Source organism: Canis aureus, chromosome 6 (genome assembly GCF_053574225.1).
Source record: "Canis aureus isolate CA01 chromosome 6, VMU_Caureus_v.1.0, whole genome shotgun sequence".
NCBI lineage: Eukaryota > Metazoa > Chordata > Mammalia > Carnivora > Canidae > Canis > Canis aureus.
This window is the reverse complement of record NC_135616.1, coordinates 8,313,680-8,335,271: the sequence shown is the minus strand read 5'-3', so window position 1 is coordinate 8,335,271 and position 21,592 is coordinate 8,313,680. Positions and strand designations below refer to the sequence as shown.

The following is a 21,592-nucleotide window of genomic DNA, read 5'->3' as shown; positions in this document are numbered from 1 at the left end:
AATACCATAAAAGGAAAGCAAATAAAAAGTGTTAGCTTCTCAGTGCTGGTTAAAATGCAATACAATGATGTAAATCTTATACAATTTTTTAATATAAATTCCCCTGAAATACTGAAAAATACAGACCAAGAAGAATAGAAAGAGTAGCAGAAGATTTCAGAAGATTTAATACCTCAGGTAAAGATGATCCCCCTGAAGGCACAAGCCCCCCCGCCCCCCGCCCCCCTCCCCGCCATGTCAATAGTCATTTGGTCAAGCAAGCCCACACAGGCTGCTCTGGGCATCATTAGAGTCAGGTAGAACATCATTTAGGGGTTTCGCTGTCTCCCCCACATGTTGCCTGACCCACCACTTTCATGCAACACATCGAAACAGATCCCTCGAACCTGATCCTTGGGTGGTCATGTGCAGGTAATACCTGCTAATACAAAGAAAGCCTAGCACTTAATATTCACTATGTGCATGTTGTATCCAGTGTCCCTTATGTGTACAACTGATTTAATCCTCCAGCACCCCAAAGAGGTAGGCATGGTAGTTTCCTTACATTACAGGTGAGGGAACTGGAGCACAGAGAGACTGGATGACTTGTTCAAGGTCACAGAGCTAGAAGGTGGGAGCGCTAGGTTTCAAACCCAGAAGTCCAGCTCCAGCTCCAGCTCCTGAGCACATATTCTCATCACAAAGGCTTCCATTAGCTTTGTTATGTTATTTTCCAGTGAAATCTACAAATCAAAAAGGTTGGGTGTTCTGTGTAGGCAAATGACTTCCTTCTAATTAATGCTCTTAAGTGTTCATTCCTTGCCAAAATATAAGACTGTTAGTAGTTCACCTTGGAAAACAGTTCAACAGGTGCTGCTATAGCCTTCTGTTCTGTCAAGTACTGCTCCCAAGACCATGCTTCCTGTGCAGCCACTGACGGGTCTGGAAAAGAAAACACAGTGACTGTTCTTGAAACAATTAGTGACAGAAAAATAATACTTAATTGAAGATAAACTCAACAAGCAGGCTGATTAATCAAATAGGTATTCAGGAAACCCAGTAACTAATAAAAATTTTATTTCTCACTTTCTGTGAGCATTTAGTAAAATCATCTAACCAGTCCACAGTCAGCTTCTCCTGTATTACAATAGGCCTATGAATATAGTCCCCTCTCTAAGAAGACCGTTGATAAATGTTAAACATGGGTAGTTTCTTACTCCTCTCAAAGAACAATGAAGACGTTTCTAGGTGAATGACTTGAAAATATCTGTATAATTTCCTTTCGCTTTCATACCTCTTTTGGGAAAGAATATCAGTTAGTACAACCTGTTGGAAGGCAATGTGGAAATATACGTCAAAAGCTTTAAAATGTTTTCATATATTTTGAACCAGCAATTCTGCTTCCAGCAATTTGTCTTAATGTGCTTACAGCAAATGTACCCAAGGGGCAAACATGAGGGTTTGTATCCTATTACTCCTCATAATAATGAAACATTGGAAATAAACTACAGGTCCACCAGGTGAGGGTTAATTATATGCATTGCAGACATGTCATTTTAATAATAGGCTGTAAAATTACATTATAAAAGATTAATGGCAGAGAAAGAAAGACTATGTTAATGATACACTACTAGTGGAAAAAACCCAGCAGTTTAGGACAAAATGATACTTTTTGGTAAAATGCATAATAGAAATATGTATTAAAATTATGACTAAAGACTAAAATTACGTAAATCAAAATCTTAAATGAAGTTATCTTTAGTTGCCAGGATTATGGTTCATCTCAATATTCTCTGCACTTTATTTTTCTGCTTTCCAAATTTTCTACATCAATAACCCCCTTCGTAATTCAATAAAAATATCATTTTTAAATAATAAAAATCTGCTGGAAAGGATTGATAATTGTTTTAAATTTATATTTCTATGTCCCAGTAATTGCCCCTCTAGGATTAACATGCTAAGCAGTCACGATAAAAGTTGATAGTAAAAATATACATCACAACATTATCACAGCAAAAACACAGTAGAGTATTAATATGGGAGAAAGGTCAAATAGACTATAATACATGTACATTTACACATAGGCACATATGTACATATGATTATAAAGTTATTAAAAAGTACAGATAGATATAGATTTTTTTTTTAGATTCAGATTTTATTTATGTATTTGACACAGAGATAGAGCAGAAGCAGAGGTAGCAGCAGGCAGAGGGAGAGGGAAAAGCTGACTCCTCACAGAGCAGAGCCAGGTGTGGGGCTCAATCCTAGGATCCTGGATCATGACCTGAGCTTAAGGCAGATGCTTAACTGACTGAGCTATCCAGGTGCCCTGAAAACTATATTTTTTAGAGAATTTTCTAGGTTAAGTAAAAATCAAAGTAAGGACAAAAAAACATAAAACACATTATCTTATCCTAAATTTTAAAATATAAATTATTATACACATTGAGATACTCATTTATTCAACATATTTATAAAGCACTTTCTTTGTGCAAGGCCTTACGCATAGATATTTGTCCACACATACAAACACACAGGCACAGAAAAGCAACTGAAAAGGAATAGCAAAATACTAATAGTATCTGTATGTGGATAATGGGACTAATGTAAATATTCTTTCCTTTTTGTTACTTTCTACTGTTTTAAAATTCTCTACAAGTATGATTATCATACACACATACACACAAACACTCACAAACACACACCCATATACACACATCCTGGAGAAGGTTGGCCAAAAAGCGCTATGTGAGTTTTAACAGTTATCTTGCTATAAAATGTTCCTGAAGAATGTACAGATGGTAAAAGGTCAGAACTGCATGAGCATTGGTAGTGACAGGTGGTAAGATGCACCTCTAAGTCAAACATTTGAAACCTCTCAAGACAATAAAGCAACCTGATGGGATAACAAACGCAAAAATCCATCAAGTTGTACAGGAAGAATTCATGTAGACTTTTAACCATTTAAAAAATATTTGATGAGCTTAATGTGACAAGAAGTGTGCTGTCCACTGAAATAGAAATATAACCCAGTCCCTGATCCAGTAGATGAAAAATAAACAAATAATGCATACTGTTTTTTTTAAAAAAGATTTATTTATTTATTCATGATAGACACAAAGAGAGAGAGAGAAGGGGGGGGCAGAGACACAGGAGGAGGGAGAAGCAGGCTCCATGCCGGGAGCCCGACGCAGGACTTGATCCCGGGACTCCAGGATTGCTCCCTGGGCCAAAGGCAGGCGTTAAACCGCTGAGCCACCCAGGGATCCCCTGCATACTGTTTATCCTTTGATATACACATATATATAATTGACCAAAAGAGAGTAATTTAAGCTCAGAGTATAATGAAAAAATCATATCAATTTAGAGTTTAAAAACAGACGCAGTATATACATTAATCTTTACTATGTATCAATCACAACATATATGTTCTGGCTAAGAAATACACTTACTAAAGTATGAAAATTTTGAAAAGTATTTTAATCATCAAATAAGGCTGACAGAACTTTCATCAGTGGATTTCCTTGCTTTGTTTGAAAATAATGAGACATCATAGTGTGATTTCCATCAAGGAGCTTACAATCTGTTCAACCATTATAGCCCTTACAGATTTCCTGCCACTTATACCACTATATGAGATATTTTATTTTTCTAAATAGAGAAAGCAATTTGACAAACCCTGAAGATTCCCTAGTAAGATTAGTCAACATCCCTATTTCCACATAAGCATTTTACTACACTACAATTATATGCTTTACAAAAAAAACGTTATGGCAGTGTTGTCTCTAAAGCAAATATAGATACCTCATTTTCTACAACAGCTGTGTTCTTAAAAAGACTGTGTAATTTCTCAATTTAATCATATTTACCATTGTTATATATTATTATTTTACCAGAATTAAATCATATCCACGATCCTCTCTTATGATCACATAAGACTGTAATAATCCTTTAAGGTTTTACCAGGAAAAGAAAACATGATATCAAAAATAACAACTTTCCATAGGTTCAATATCTATGTAGAGCAAGAGAACTAGGCAGCAACATGTCGCCAGCCAATGAGATGAGGAAATACCGTTCCTCTGCTCCTGGGGCCACACACAAGACTTGTGTCATTACTGACTCTCGGGGGACTCATACCAGCTGAAAGGAATCAGTTTGCTTATTTAGAATTAGGATGTCAATTTCTAAAAATAAAGGATCTTGTTGATATTGTCCATCACCTTATCCCTGGAGCAATAACCATGCCTGCCCATAAATATTTGTTTAATGAATTAAAGGGAAGGAAGGCAGCTGAGATAATACTTTTGGCTTTAAAGTGAATTCAAATATATCTATTTTGACCAACTGGTTTCTCAATTTCCTGGAGAGAAGGAACCAATTATGAATAGTACTGCTTCAGGCACTGAATTTTCTTTATTTTTGATGCAGTTTTCTTGAACATACTACAGATACAACAGTCATTTTATAGAGTATTAGATATGCACACAGGTTTGTAAATCCTAAATTCCATTTCTTTTCACTATACACAGTGGCTAAGCAAAACATCCCAATTATTACTGTTCTGTCACACATTACTAATATAAAACGTGTTTGATTGTATATTACCTGTCACTTAATATACATCTATTATATCCCAGGTACCAAATTATGAGTGTGTGTGTGGGGGGGGCATGCATGCATGTACATGATGTAAGCATATATCTGTGAATGTGTATGTTTCCATTTATCCTTTACAACACTGAATATCAGATTTGTAACCTCATAATTACAGGAAACAGGCTTACAGAGGTCACACATCTGGAAAAATCTGTATTTAAACAAAATTTCTAGCACATGCATTCCCACTGTTTGATACTGCCTCACTTTAGCATATGCAGTGAAGATGTAGCAGAAATGCCTATTCATTATTCACCATCTTATATGGGTAAGGCTCATGGCACCCCAAAACAACTACAATAGTACTTTCAAGATAACTGATCAGAGATCACCATAACAAATATAATAATAATGGAAAATTTTAAAATATTGTGAGAATTACCAAACTGTGACCCAGAGACACGGAGTCAGCAAAATAGCACTGACGGACTCGCTTGACGTGGGGTTGCCACAAACCTCCACTGTAATATCTGCAAAGCACAATAAAGTAAGGTATGCCTATATTTATAGCCAAAAGACAAGGTGTCAATACTTGCTGAACAAGTCCTCCCAACTTTAACATTATATTCTGAAAAAAAAATAGAAAATGAATAAATACAGCCTCTACAACAGTACAAAGTTTTTTTTTTTTTTAAAAAAGCTAAATATCCAATGACAGAAGTCAAGTTAATTATGGTTATGAGGCCACATCATATAGCTTTTGCAAATATTAAATTAAGCACAGATAGAGCACAGTTTATATGCACTTCAGCACTAGAACGATTTTTTTATATATGAATAAAAACCGTAAGAAAACAAATGAAAATGCCTGGGTTACAATGGTGAGATGTGTCAAGCAAATCAAGATAAAGGCTGACAAATGTGGCCAGTAAAGAAACAGGTACTCTTCAATATTCAGACACTTTAAGACTTACATGGAAAAGGAGCTAAAGAAGCAGCTCCCACGTCCCTTGCATAGGGTGTCACTGAGACAAGGGGTCCAGATACTGCAACATGGGGGCTCAGACACCCTGTTCCTGAGGAGCCCATTTCATGCTGCCATTATGTACTGTACAGCCTGCAGGTGTACCCTTAGGGGAGGTGACACAAAAAGACTCAAGCCTCATCAGAACCCGGGAGGCATAAGAAACTGTCATGACAGCCTCCTGGGGGTGGCCTTCCCAGAGCAGCTCCTCGAGAGCCTCCCATGTTCTCATGTGCCAGGAAGATCACAGGGCACTCTGTCAGATTGAGATCATCTGCGGGTAAGCTCATCTACCTGGCCAACTGCATATGTGCACTGTTGCCAAGACACCATAGCAGAGCCACTCCCCTACAAAAGGGGATAGGTTGGACTTAAAAAACAAACAAACAAAAAAAAAAACAACAACCCAGAAACATGACACCTTTCCCTGTGTGGAAACAAGTAGGGCCATCTCTCTCTGAGCAGCACTAGGTGGTGGTGGTGGATGTGTGTTTCCTTTCTTATAAAGCAAAGAAGATCCCTCAATGTATCTGCAAACCCATGCCATTTGGTTTACATGGCCTCAGCCAAATATGCATTATCAGCAAAAACTGCCACACTTCCTTCACAAAAAGCAGCAATTTGTGCCTGCCAAGATGACATACTTACACTTTACCACCTCAGTGAATTTTGCTTTGTTGTTCTACACACACCTTGAGGTTTGTTGGCTTATTCATCAGATTAGCAAGAGCAAAGGCTGGGAACTAAAAGCAAAGAACACAGAAAAAAATACTTGAAGAAACTTCTCAGGAGTTGAAGTCACTGTACATGTCACACATCCACAGCATGCTCGCCACCTCTGCACTTTTTTTAAACCATGGTCATGAACCAGTGTCCTCCTCCAGTGACCACAATCACTTTTCTTGCCTGCAACTGTAGGTATAAGCCTATCGAAATGATCAAAAAGAATGTGTGGATGAGAACCATACTGAGTGCAGCCAAAGCTGCCACCAGACCATTCACAGTGAAGTCAGATCCAGAAATAATCGTCCAGGGAAGACAGTGCTGGAAGAGAGGATTCAACTTTGGACAGTGGACTTGGAGGGTCAATTGCTGAGAAAAACAAATCCAACAGGGTGACGAAACAAAGGAGCAAAGTAGAACACAAGTCACAAGTCAAAGAAAGGCAGGGTCAGTGCATGGACAAGTTGAAGGCTGGTGCTGTGACTCATTTTCTTAATGGTGTGCCCATATGGTATTAATGAATGCATGGGTACACTTCACTGAACCAGGCCATGTCCTTACAGGGAGCAGAACACTGAAACACTGGAGTTCTAGCTCTTGAAAGTATTCCTTTTACAAAATGCTCACAACATCAAATAGGGTTAGGCAGCAATATTACCCTATAAAAGGGGCTCATACAATGAATGTAGTATATCCCAGATCAGATACTCTTAATACTGAGAGTATTTTTCAATTCTGTAAACCACAGATACCTCCTATTTTATCATTTCAGATTTGGAGTTCTGAATAATTGAGTTTACTTAACTTTAAAAAACCTTTACTTCGTATCTAAATTTTTCAGATGAGTACTCTTCCACCTGTGTTAGAGGTTTTGTTCTCAACTCTTATTAAAATCCGTAACACATAAAGCCTAGCACGCTATTTAAATATGGAAAGATTAAAAAAAATAAAAATAAAAATAAATAAATAAATATAGAAAGAAGCCTTAGTTGTCATCTAACATTGTGATTTTTTTCAAACTTTTCATTTCTCTCAAGCATGGCCCCATTTTTCCTCATAAAAATATCCTACGAGGAGCCCTGATATTAGAAAGCCCCCCAGGGCAACTGCTCTGGCTGCTTCATGCTCTGCCCACTCAGTCTCCCATCTACCCCTCTAAGGGAATCACAGATTGAAAAACTGCTCAAAGACAAACCCTTCACTTCAGCAATAGGAAGAGTCATTTCTAGAAAATTGCACAATATTTATTAGTAATTCCCTGAACTAAAATTAAAAATGGCAGGGGGTAAAAAGTGAAGAAATTATCATTTTTAAGGACAGGACCATGTAAATCCTAAGGCTCATGTTGCAGAGCAATACCTTTCTAATTTCCTTAGCCGTAAACACAGCTCTTCACACCAGTATTCCAACTTCATTTCAGAAGGTGTGCCGCATATAGCTCTATTAGGTGACAACTTGGGATGTGTGAGAAAAACAACTGTCAGTTGCAACCAGCGCATCTTATTACACACTGATGTAAATAATGCCTTCTTTTGGGGCACCAACCAGAATGATGCAGGTTGCCTAATGTTAGCAGCTTATCACTGCAGGGTAACCATCTTTGAAGCAGGAGCTCCCTAACCCACTCTTTCCAAACACCCACACTTTAATAACTCTGCCATGCCACTTGTCCATGGTCTGCTAACACATTTTTCACTTGCACATTCAACCTGCTTCTCATTTCAGTACAACTGAACTCAGCTCATCTCCCTAGACAAAGCAGGTACCATGTGCTGGAGACATACAAGGAGCTTGACACCTGTCCCCACATGGCATACATGCAGACAAATGTCACACCCAACCTGACATATGGCAGGACTCAGTGTTTTTGGTGAATAAACAAGAAGACATGAGTGCTAATCAGCACTAGTTAGGAAACCCAAACAATGTGTCTGGGAACAAAATGAAGGAGGATTAATTATGAACAGGGAAAGCTTCCTGGAGACCATTGCTTTCTGAGACAAATTTAACAGGCAATTCAAGGAGGAGCAGCAGGAGCAAAGGAAGAGAAGCTGGCAAGCAGAGAGCTGCTTCTGCAAATGCCAGAGTCTGATGAGCACTAACATAAAGCTTGTAGGGGTACAAAGAACAGAAGGCTGGGCTGCTAGATTGCAAGGAGGCAAAAATACAATCAGGAAAGTTCCTGAAAGTCTGCCTAAGGAGCCTGATATTTATTCTTGTGATTTAGAGAAGCATCAGAGCCTTCTGAGTGGTAAGCAGTACCATCAGAACGCACTAAGCAGTGCAAGATAAGGATGAAGCAGATGTAAGGGACGAAGACCACAGGCTGACAATGACAACAAAACAGATTTGGCAAGAGAGAGTGTAGATGTTCCCTAAAGAAAAAGTGGGGACAAAACCAAGGGACAATGTAGGAATTAAACTAACAGACTACTGCAAACAACTGCTTGAGGTGGGGTGGTATAGGGAGAAGGTTGAGATGATCTTGAGGTTCAGTCCTGGATACTCAGGAAGAGACTGGCAAGTTCAGGGAGCATCACAGATGTTGTAGAAAACATTATTTTCATAGATGTTGAATTTTAGGTCTCTGGAATAATCTGGGTGTATATATCCAACAAAAGGCAGTTGCAAATTTTTCAGAAACAATGGGAGAAATCTCAAGAAAGAAACAAAGATAGAAATTTAATGTTCACATCAGAGGTAAGTGAGAAGCTGGAGAAGCACAAAGAGAACTCAGGGTTAGAAAGAGTGCAAGGAGATATACAAAACTTGGGAGCTAGAGGGGCAAAGGGCTCCCCAAAGGCTGGAGGATCTAAACCATCAAGTGTTAAGGAAGGTCAAGTGAGACTAAGTAGGGAGAAGAAGACACTGGGTTTGGCAGCCAGGGTGTTGCTGTGATCTCACAGGGGGAAAGATGTCAGTGGAAGGATGAGATCATAGGTGAGACTCAAGTGGTCAAAGAGTGAGAAAGAGGCCTGGTGAAAGCTGCAAGTATGGGCTACACCTGGAGAGGTCTGTTAAGTGAAAAGGTAGGAAACAAGGAATGAGCACTGGTGTAAGAAGTCTGCAGGTGACACAGGAGTTAAGACTGTAAGCATGGTCTGTGATAAAGACAAGGTTCATAGGTATGCATATGGAAATGCATTCTGGAAAGCTCAAAGAACCATGAGATTCCAATCATGAGGAGCCTTGTAGGGCAACACAGAGAAAACTAAGGTGAGCCATGTATGCTCACTGATTCAAGAAACAGAATCTTCTATGACAGAGTCCCTGTGTGTTATTAGGGGCTAATGATTCAAAGATGAATAAAATATAATATTTGCTTCTTGGTGAGCTCAGGTCCTGAGTACAAAGCTTGCCTGGCTCTGGGGACCAGTGTGTCACAGAAATCCTTGAATCTTTCTGCACTTTAGAAGCTAAGAGAAATCATTAAACACCACTGAGACATTTTTTTCTGAATAGGAAATCTTTATTAAGTAATTTTCAAAGGAGACAGGCAAAATGGCAGAAGACCCTCCTCGTTTCATCTGGTCTCCTAAATGTAGCTGGATAACTATCAAACCATTCTGAACATCTATGAATTCAACCTGAGATGTAAAGAAAGAACAACTGAAACTCTACAAATAGAAAAGCGACAACTTTTTGCAAGTGTGTATCTTGCTTGGGTCATAGTTGATATTCCTGACTCTGCTCACACGTACAGCCTTTCTGCACTTGACAAAATGATGAGAAGGAGGAATTCACCACAAAAGAAAGAACAAGTGGTAATACCCTCTGTCACAGATCTAATGAATATGGGTTTAAGTAAAATGTCGGAGATGGAGTTCAGGATTACAATTATAAAGTTATTAGCTGGGCTTTGAAAAAAAGCATAGACTCTAGAGAAATTAAGTACAAAACTGAGATCTAATCAGGCCAAAATTAAAAATACTCTGAGATGCAGTCCAAATTGGATGCTCCAATAGCTACAGTAAATGAGCCAGAGGAAAGGATAAGTGACATAGAAGAAAAGCTGATGCAAAGGAAGGAATGCAAGAAAAAGAGAGAAAAACAACTAAGAGCCCACAAGGAGAGGATCCAAGAAATAAATGACAGCTTGAAAAAAATAACATCCAAATTACTGGAATTCCAGAGGTCCAGAGAGAGAGACAGATAGGACCAGATGGTATATTTGAGCAAATCATAGCTGAGAACTTCCCTAATCTGGGGAAGGAAACAGGCATTGATATCCAAGAGACAGAGAGGACCCCTCCCCCAAATCAACAAAAGTAGATCAACAGCCCAACATATAACAGTGAAGCTTGCAAATTTCAGAGATAAAGAGAAAATCCTGAAAGCAGGTCAAGACAAGAAATTCCTAACATAAAGTGAGAGAAATATTAGATTAACAACAGATCTATCCACAGAGACCTGGCAGGCCAGAAAGGGCTGGTATGACATATTCAACGTACTAAATGAGAAAAACATGCAGCCAAGAATATTTTATCCAATATGACTTTCATTCAGAATGGAAGGAGAGATAATATAAGAGCTTCCAGGATAGACAGAAACTGAAAGAATATGTGACTACCAAGACAGCCTTGCAAGAAATATTAAGGGGGATCCTGTAAGCAAAGAGGGAGCCCAAAGAAACAGAGATAATCTGCAGAAACAGTAACTGTACAGGTAATACAATGGCACTAAATTCATATCTTTCAATAGTTACTCTAAATGTGAATGAGCTAAATGGTCCAGTCAAAAGACACAGGGTATAAAGAAAAGCAAGACTCATCCATATGCTGGTCTACAAGAGACTCAGTTTAGACCTAAAGCCATCTTCAGATTGAAAAGGGGTGGAGAACCATTTGCCATTCAAATGGACATCAAAAGAAAGATGGGGTAGCAACATTCATATAAGATAAATTAGATTTTAAACCTAAGACTGTAGTAAGAGATGAATAGGGACACTATATTGTGCTTAAAGAGTCTATGCAACAAGATCTAACAATTATAAATATTTATAACTCTATTTTGAGAGCAGCCAATTATATCAACCAATTAATAACCAAAGTAAAGAAACGCATAGATAATAATACATTAATAGTAGGAGACTTCAACACTGCAATTTCAGGGACAGATAATTTAAGAAGATCAACAAAAAAACAAGGGTTTTGAATGACACAATGGGCCAGGTGGACTTCATAGAGTATACAGAATGTTGCATCCTAATGCAACAGAATACACATTCTTCTTGACTGCACATGGAACTTTTTGCAGAATAGACCACATATTGGGTCACAAATCAGGTCTCAAGCAATACCAAAAGACTGAGATTCTTCCCTGCATATTTTCAGAAAAAAAAAGAAAGAAAGAAAAGAAACTAGAACTCAATCACAAGAGGAAATTTGGAAAGAACTCAAATACATGGAGATCAAATAGCATCATACCAAAAAATGAATGGGTCAACCAGGAAATTAGAGAAGAATTAAAAAGATTTATGCAAACTAATGAAAATGAAAGCACAACTGTTCTAAACCTTTGGGATACAGCAAAGATAGTCCTAAGAGGGAAGTACATTTCAATACAAGCCTCTTACAAACAATCAGAAAAATCTCAAATACACAAACTTTACACCTAAAGAAGCTGGAGAAAGAACAGCAAATAAAGCCTAAACCAAGCAGAAGAGAAATAATAAAGATTAGAGAAAAACTCAATGAAATAGAGACCATAACTACAGAACAGGAAACCAGGAATGGTTCTTTGAAAGAATTAATCAGATAGATAAACCCCCTAGCCAGACTTATTAAAAAGAAAAGAGGAAGGACTCAAATTAATAAAATCATGAAGAGGAGAGATTACAACTAACACCAAGGAAATACAAACAATTTTAAGAATGTATTATGAGCAACTATATACAAAAATATTAGGCAATATGAATAAATGTATGCATTCCTAGAAACATATAAACTCCAAAACTGCAACAGGAAGAAATAGAAATCCTGAACAGACCCATAACCAGCAAGGAAACTGAGATAGCAACCAAAAACTTCCCAAAAAACAAGAGTCCAGGGCCAGATGGCTTCCTAGGGGAATTCTACCAAACATTTAAGGAAGAAATAATACCTATTTTACTAAAGCTGTTTCAAAAGGTAGAAATGGAAAGAAAACTTCCAAACTTGTTCTATGAGACCAACATTACCTTAATCCCAAAACCAGACAATGACCCTACCAAAAAGGAGAATTACAGACCAATGTCCCTGATGAACACGGATGTCAAAATTCTCACCAAAATACTAGCCAATAGGATCCAACAGTATATTAAAAAAATGATTCACCACCTGGGATTTATTCCTGGGCTGCAAGGGTGGTTAACATCTGCAAATCAATCAATATGATGCATTACATTAATAAAAGAAAAGAACAATTATGATCCTCTCAGTAGACACAGAAAAAGCATTTGAAAAAGAACAGCATCCTTTCTTGATTAAAACTCTTCATGATGTAGGGATAGAGGGCATATACCTCAACATCATAAAAAGCCATCTATGAAAAGCCCACAGCGAATATCATCTTCAATGGGGAAAAACTGAGAGCTTTTCCCTTAGGGTCAGGAACATGGCAGGGATGTCCACTACCACCCTGCTGTTCAAAATAGTATTAGATGTCTTAGCTTCAGCAATTAGACATAAAAAAAGAAATAAAAGGTATCCAAATTGGCAAAGAAGAGGTCAAACTCTCCCTCTTTGCAGATGACTTGATATTCTGTATGGAAAACCCAAAAGACTCTACCCTCAAATTGCTAGAACTCATACAGGAATTCATCAAAGTATGTGAAACAGATGATAAGATAAATAAGTAAAATACATGGTGTATCAGGTGGCACTAAGGGCTAAAGAGAAAATAAAACAGAAATCAGGTAGGCAGTATTAGCAGCAGGTAGGGCTCTATAATTTTAATATGATGATTTCTCATGAGAAACAATGCAGGTAAAAAGATGATGGAATGGCATCTTTAAAGTAACAAAATCCATACTATAAAGTAATATTATGTATCCAATAAAAATATCCTCCAAAAAGAGTGAAATAGCATTTTCAGATTAAATAAAAACTCATTTTGACATGGCTATCATTTCTTTCACGGAATATAGTATCCACTCCAACCAAGTTTTAGATCACTCCTAGAGAATTCACTTTACTCTCCTAGAAATATTCTTTTAAAACCCTTTTTCTTGAAAAAATATAAATCTTTATCTATTTTTAATTCATTTTTATGTAGATAGATGGCCAGTTTGAAAAGAATCTTTTTTTTAATACTAAATTTATTTTTTATTGGTGTTCAATTTGCCAACATACAGAATAACACCCAGTGCTCATCCTGTCAAGTGCCCACCTCAGTGCCCGTCACCCATTCACTCCCACCCCCCGCCCTCCTCCCCTTCCATCACCCCTAGTTCGTTTCCCAGAGTTAAGAGTCTTTATGTTCTGTCTCTCTTTCTGATATTTCCCACACATTTCTTCTCCTTTCCCTTATATTCCCTTTCACTATTATCTATATTCCCCAAATGAATGACAACATACAATGTTTGTCCTTCTCCGATTGACTTACTAACTCAGCATAATACCCTCCAGTTCCATCCACGTTGAAGCAAATGGTGGGTATTTGTCATTTCTAATGGCTGAGTAATATTCCATTGTATACATAAACCACATCTTCTTTATCCATTCATCTTTCGATGGACACCGAGGCTCCTTCCACAGTTTGGCTATTGTGGACATTGCTGCTAGAAACATCGGGATGCAGCTGTCCTGGCGTTTCACTGCATCTGTATCTTTGGGGTAAATCCTCAGCAGTGCAATTGCTGGGTCGTAGGGCAGGTCTATTTTTAGCTCTTTGAGGAACCTCCACACAGTTTTCCAGAGTGGCTGCACCAGTTCACATTCCCACCAACAGTGTAAGAGGGTTCCCTTTTCTCCGCATCCTCTCCAACATTTGTGGTTTCCTGCCTTGTTAATGTTCCCCATTCTCACTGGTGTGAGGTGGTATCTCATTGTGGTTTTGATTTGTATTTCCCTGATGGCAAGTGATGCAGAGCATTTTCTCATGTGCGTGTTGGCCATGTCTATGTCTTCCTCTGTGAGATTTCTCTTCATGTCTTTTGCCCATTTCATGATTGGATTCTTTGTTTCTTTGCTGTTGAGTTTAATAAGTTCTTTATAGATCTTGGAAACTAGCCCTTTATCTGATACGTCATTTGCAAATATCTTCTCCCATTCTGTAGGTTGTCTTTGAGTTTTGTTGACTGTATCCTTTGCTGTGCAAAAGCTTCTTATCTTGATGAAGTCCCAATAGTTCATTTTTGCTTTTGTTTCTTTTGCCTTTGTGGATGTATCTTGCAAGAAGTTACTGTGGCCGAGTTCAAAAAGGGTGTTCAGTTGAGTTTGGATGTAAAGTTCTGTAGATATCTGTGAAATCCATCTGGTCCAGTGTATCATTTAAAGCTCTTGTTTCTTTGGAGATATTGTGCTTAGAAGACCTATCAAGTATAGAAAGAGCTAGATTGAAGTCACCAAGTATAAGTGTATAATTATCTAAGTATTTCTTCACTTTGATTATTAATTGATTTATATATTTGGCAGCTCCCACATTCGGGGCATATATATTGAGGATTGTTAAGTCCTCTTGTTGGATGGATCCTTTAAGTATGATATAGTGTCCCTCTTCATCTCTCACTACAGTCTTCGGGGTAAATTTTAGTTTATCTGATATGAGGATGGCTACCCCTGCTTTCTTTTGAGGACCATCTGAATGGTAAATGGTTCTCCAACCTTTTATTTTCAGGCTGTAGGTGTCCTTCTGTCTAAAATGAGTCTCTTGTAGACAGCAAATAGATGGGTCCTGCTTTTTTATCCAGTCTGAAACCCTGCGCCTTTTGATGGGGTCATTAAGCCCGTTCTCGTTCAGAGTTACTATTGAGAGATAAGAGCTTAGTGTCACTATGATATCTATTCAGTCCTTGTTTTTGTGGATTTTTCACTGAACTTCTTCTTAAAGGGGAATTTTTAAGAGTCCCACTTAATATTTCTTGCAGAGCTGGTTTGGAGGTCACATATTCTTTCAGTTCCTGCCTGTCTTGGAAGCTCTTTATCTCTTCTTCCATTTTGAATGAGAGCCTTGCTGGATAAAGTATTCTTGGTTGCATGGTCTTCTCATTTAGAACACTGAATATATCCTGCCAGCCCTTTCTGGCCTGCCAGGTCTCTGTGGAGAGGTCTGCCGTTACCCTAATACTCCTCCCCATAAAAGTCAGGGATTTCTTGTCTCTTGCTACTTTAAGGATCTTCTCTTTATCTTTGGAATTTTCAATGACAAGAATAATCTATTAAAGAGTCTACGCTTGTTCTCCTGAGCAGATTTACCAGTATGTACTACATATATTAACCTATATATAATATATCACATACTCGCATCTCTTTCTGGTTTGTCTATTCTGTACCATAGATCCTTGTCTGTTACTAAACAACTGGAATGTTGGGGAGTTTAGTGTAACTTTAACTAAGTTAATATAAAACCAATTGGGATTCTACTTTGGAACTGAATTAAATGTTAATTTGGGAGCTTCTGTGGAAGAAGGTGGAGGAGGTGGATCCTAAGCTCATCTCATCCCATGGATACAGCTATTCATACATCCCATGGATACAGCTAGGTAACTCTCAGATCAGTGTAAATAACCCAGAAAATGACCCAAAGACTGGCAGAACAGACTCTCCACAGCTACATGTAGAGAAGAGGTCACATGAAGAGGGTATAAAGGGCAGAGACATGGTAGGGAGCTAAACAAATGCATGACTGTCCACAGGAGGGAGAATACTGTGGGTACAGAGATGGGAAAGAACAGACTCTCACCCCAGGGGAGCTCCTTGGAAGATGAGTCCCCATAACATTCGGCTTTGAAAACTAGAGAGGCTGGATTTCATTGAGTTCCTATAGCCAGCAGGACTTAAAATCTGGAACATTATAAATCAGCAGGTTCAGCTCTGGAGATGCTGAGAGGGCAAGAGGAAACTGAGTTCCCATCTTTAAAGAGACAGCACAACAAACATCCTTGAGAAGATACAGCATATAAGCAGCAGTTTGAAAAACAACTGGGATATACAGAAGAGTAATCTGTTTACTAATCTCAGAGCCTATGCTGGAAGAGCAGAGATTGTTGAGAGACCTCTGGAACAAAGTAGCTGGTGGATGCCATTTCCATTCTCCGTCTGCCAATATAAACACAGAGCCACCCACAGGAACCAATGCAGTGCTGACACTTGCTATCTACTTGCTAACATCACACGTACCCTCCCTCACACTTTTGCAAAACCACCGTCTTCAACTCAGCCTGCCTCAGTCCTGCAGACGAGCACAAATCTCGCTAAAACCACACCTCCAGCTCCACACACTTCTGTAGTCCTGTACCTTTCAATATACTCAGCCAGAGCCCATCCAAACTAGGCAGCAACCTGGCAGGGTGCAAGCAGCCCCAACGGGAGCCAGCATCACTCCAGAGTGACTCTTGCCCTAGGGAGAGGGGAGAGATAACCATACACACCAGTCAGATTTCAGATGCCACAGCAGACAGCTGCTCTGACTGCAGGCTCTGCCCATCAACAAAAGCTTGTCAGTGGACAACACAGGGAAAGTACCCTGCAGCCTGGTGCTACTGTATCACTGGCAACTGCCTGGTCTAATTCAATTTAAGCCCAAGGCACTTCCAGACTGGCCCAGTAACAACAGAGGGACCAACACTACCCACAATAGGCAAAGAGAGCCACTGCAGACACCTGGACCAAAGGAAAAGGTAGCTCAGCCACAACAGTAAAGCACACACAACATACATAGTTTACACTCTGGAAGCACCAGGTTTTCTTGATCAGGAGACACTGCAGGGCATCAGGGCATAGCAGGATCTCTTCCACATAAAGTCACTACTTTCGGGATCCCTGGGTGGCGCAGCGGTTTGGCGCCTGCCTTTGGCCCAGGGCGCGATCCTGGAGACCCGGGATCAAATCCCATATCGGGCTCCCGGTGCATGGAGCCTGCTTCTCCCTCTGCCTGTGTCTCTGCCTCTCTCTCTCTCTCTCTGTGACTATCATAAGTAAATAAAATAAAATAAAATAAAATAAAATAAAATAAAATAAAATAAAATAAAATAAAATAAAATAAAATAAAATAAAATAAAATAAAATAAAAAAGTCACTACTTTCAAGAACAGGTGATGTAGCTGATTTTCCTAACATAGAGACACAGAGAGTCAGTCAAACTGAGGGGACAGAAAAATATATGTCACAAATGAAAGAGAAACATGCACAAATAATACACTTGATAGAGAATTTATTTTTTTAAAATTTTTATTTATTTATATGAACGTTATAATAACAGGCATAATAACGTTCACATTACAGGAATCTCAGATGAACAAGAGAGATAGATAAAGGGGGGCAGAAAATTTATTTAAGGAATAGCAGGAAACCTCCTGACTCTGGGGAAGGCAAGAGAAATGCAAGTACAGGAGGTGCAGAGATTCCCCAACTAAATCAACCCACAGACATGCACAGAAAGGCACATAGCAATTAAAGTGGCAAAAAGTAGTGATAAAGACAGAATTCTGAGAGCAGCAAGAGAAAATAGTTACATATGTGGGAAACCATATAAAGCTATCAGTGGATTTTTCAGAAGAAACTTTGTAGCCCAGAAGAAAGGGCCATAGTATATTCAAAGCGCTGAAAGGGAAAAATATGCATCCAAGAATACTTTATCTAGGAAGGCTCTCTTTCAGAATAGGAGATAGAGTCTTTCATGACCACTACAGACCTACAAGAAATGTTAAAGGGGCCGCTCTGAGTGAGAAGGAAAGATCAAAGCAAGAGTAGGAAACAGCAGCAAAATAAGTATGTATCTAAAAATCCATCAAGAAATTCAAAATAAAAAGATGTTAAAGTCTGACACCATATACCTAAAATGTGGAGAGAAAAGGGGTAATAACGGGCTCAAACTTAAGTGACCATCAATTTAATGTACACTGCTATATGCAGAAGATGTTACATATAAATCAAATGGTAACCACAATTCAAAAACAAGTAATAGCGATGCAGAAAACAAACAGAAAATAATCCAATTATATCACTAAAGAAAGCCAACTAGCCACGAGAGAAGAGAACAAGAGAAGAAAGGAACAGGGAAAAACTATAAGAACAATCATAAAATAAGTAACAAAATGGCAATAAATATATATATAACATTATTACCTTGACTGTCAATGAACTAAATGCCCTAATCATAATACACAGGGTGATAGAAGGGATTAAAAAAAAGACACATCTATATTCTTCCTATAAGAGACTCATTTCAGACCTAAATTAGATACGTGCAAATTTAAAGTGAAGAGATGGAGAAGAATTTATCATGCAAATAGATGTGAAAAGAAAGCCAGGGTAGCAATACTTATATTGAACAAAATAGACTTTAAAAACAAAGACTGTAAAAAGAGACAAAGAAGGACACTAGATAATCATTAAAGGGACAACTCAACAAGAAGACGTAACAATTGTATTTTTGCACACAGCACGGGAGCACACAAATACTTAAAACAGTTAATAACAAACACAAAGAAAGTAAGCAATTATAATACAATAAGAGTAGAGCACTCTAATACCCCACTTATATCAGTGGATAGATATCATCCATACAGAAAATCAACAAGAAAACAGTAGCATTGAATGTTACATTGAACCAGACAGATTTAAGATATATATTCAGGACCTTCCATCCTAAAACATACATACATTCTTTTCAAGTGCACATGGAACATTCTCCAGAACAGATCATATATTAGGCCACAAAACAAAACTCAAATATTCAAAAAGATCAAAGTCATACCATACATCTGCTCTGACTAAATGACATGAAACTAGAAATCAACCACAAGACAAAATCTGGAAAGAGCACAAATTGTACACATAGATTAAATAACATGCTACTAAACAATGAATGGGTCAACCAAGATATCAAAGAGGAAATCAAAAAATATATGGAGACAAATGAACATGAAAACACAATCATCCAAAATCTTTGGGAATCCAACAAAAGCTGTTCTAAGAGGAAAGTTTATAGCAATATAGGCCTACCTCAAGAAGCAAGAAAAATCTCAAATAAATATAACCTTACATCTAAAAGAGCTGGAAGACTAAGAACAAGTGAAACCCAAAACTAGTAGAAGGAAAGAAATAGTAAAGATAAATAAATGAAATGGAAACTAAAAACAAACAAACAAAACCAACAGAACAGATCAATGATCAACAAAAACAGGAGCTGGTTCTTTGAAAAGATCAACAAAATTGACAAATGTTTAGCCAGACTCTAAAAAAAAAGAAGGGAGAACTTAAGACAAAATCACAAATGAAAGAGGAGAAATAACAACTGACACCACAGAAATACAAACAAGTGTCAGAGAAAATTCAGAAAAAATATACACCAACAAATTTAATGACCTAGAAGACATGGATAAATTTCTAGAAACATAAAACCTCCCAAAACCAAATCAGGAAGAAACATAAATTTTGAACAGACTGATTACCAGCAATTAAATTGCATCAGTATTAAAAAATAATTCCCCCAAAAATAAAAGTCCAAGACCAGATGGCTTCACAGGTAAATTCTACCAAACACTTTAAGAGGATTTAATACTGTTCTTCTCAAACTATTCCAAATAATGGAAGAGGAAGGAAAACTTCCAGATTCACTCTTTAAGACCAGAATTACCCTGAAGCCAAAACTAGATAAAAACACTGTAAGAAAAGGCCATTTTCTCTGATGAACATAGATGAAAAAATCCTCAGAAAATACTGGCAAACCAAATCCAACAATACATTAAAAATAACACTCACCAAAATCAAGTGGAATTTATTCTGGGGATTCAATGATAGCTCAACATTTGTAAATCAATAAATGTGACACATGATATCAATAGGACAAAGGATAAAAATAATATGATTATTTCAGTAGATGAAGAAAAAGCATTTGACAAAGTTAGCATTCATCCATGATAAAAAAGAAAAAACTTTCAAAAAAATTAGGTTCAGAGGGAACATACTTCAACATAATAAGGCCATATGTGAAAAACTCACAGCTGTCATAGTGGTGAAAACTGAGAGCTTTCCTTCTAAGATCAGAAACAAGACAAGGATGTCACTCTTACCATTTTTATTCAACATTGTACTGGAAGTCCTAACTACAGCAATTAGATTAAAAAAAAAAGAAAAAGAAAAGGAAAAAGAAAAACTTTTAGTGACTGCAGATGACATGATACTAAATAAAACCCTGCAGATTGCACCAAAAAAAAAAAAAACTACTAGAACTAATAAATGAACTCAGTAAAGTCACAGGATACAACATTAATATAGAGAAATCAGTTGTATTTCTATACTCTAATAATGAAGCAGCAGAAAGAGAAATCAGAAAAAAAAATCCCATTTGCAATTGCACCAAAAGTAATAGAATACCTAGAAGTAAACTTAACCAAGGAGGTGAAAGACCTATACTTTCACTGAAAATTGTGAAACACTGATGAAAAAAAACTGAAGATGACACAAACAAATGGAAAGATATTTCAGGGCCGTGGATTGGAGGAACAAATATTGTTCAACTGTCCATGCTACCCAAAGCAATCTACACATTTAATGCAATCCCTATCAAAATACCAACAGCATTTTTCACAGAACTAGAATAAATAATCTTAAAATTTTATGGAACCACAGAAGATATATACCTACGTATCTATATGAATGGATTTGGGATATACATGTATATATGTATATATAATATTTGCAATAGAATATTACTCAACCACAAAAAAGAATAAAATATTGCCACTTGTAACATGGATGATCTAAAGATCTAAAGAATATAATGTTAAGCAAAGTAAGTCAGAGAAAGGCAAATACCATATGATTTCACTCATGTGTGGAATTTAAGAAACAAAACAAATGAACAAAGGGTAAAAAAAGAGACAAACCAAAAAGTAGTCTCTTAACTATAGAGAACAAACAGATGGTTACCAGAGGGAAAGGGGTGGTGGGGATTGAGTGATATAAGTGAAGAGGATCAAGAGTAGTACACTTATCTTGATGAGCACTGAAAAATGTATTGCTTAGTCACCTACATGTATTATATGCCTTAACCTAAAATAACACTGTATGTTAACTATACTGGAATTAATGTTTTTAAGCTATATGTATTCATTATTTA

The 21,592-nt window shown here is 37.5% G+C and overlaps 1 protein-coding gene across 14 annotated transcripts in view; it reads right to left on the bottom strand.

Annotated features, from left to right (window-relative positions):
• L3MBTL4 (L3MBTL histone methyl-lysine binding protein 4) overlaps positions 1-21,592 on the bottom strand; it is a 498,239-nt gene that overhangs the window by 324,884 nt on the left and 151,763 nt on the right. For 13 of the 14 annotated variants that reach the window (XM_077900038.1, XM_077900045.1, XM_077900039.1 and 10 more), the window contains one exon: positions 830-921. In XM_077900038.1, coding sequence (XP_077756164.1) covers positions 830-921 — 92 coding nt within the window. Of the gene's footprint in view, positions 1-829; positions 922-6,253; positions 6,349-21,592 lie in introns of all 14 variants that reach the window. The other variant, XM_077900050.1, reaches the window with a different exon arrangement.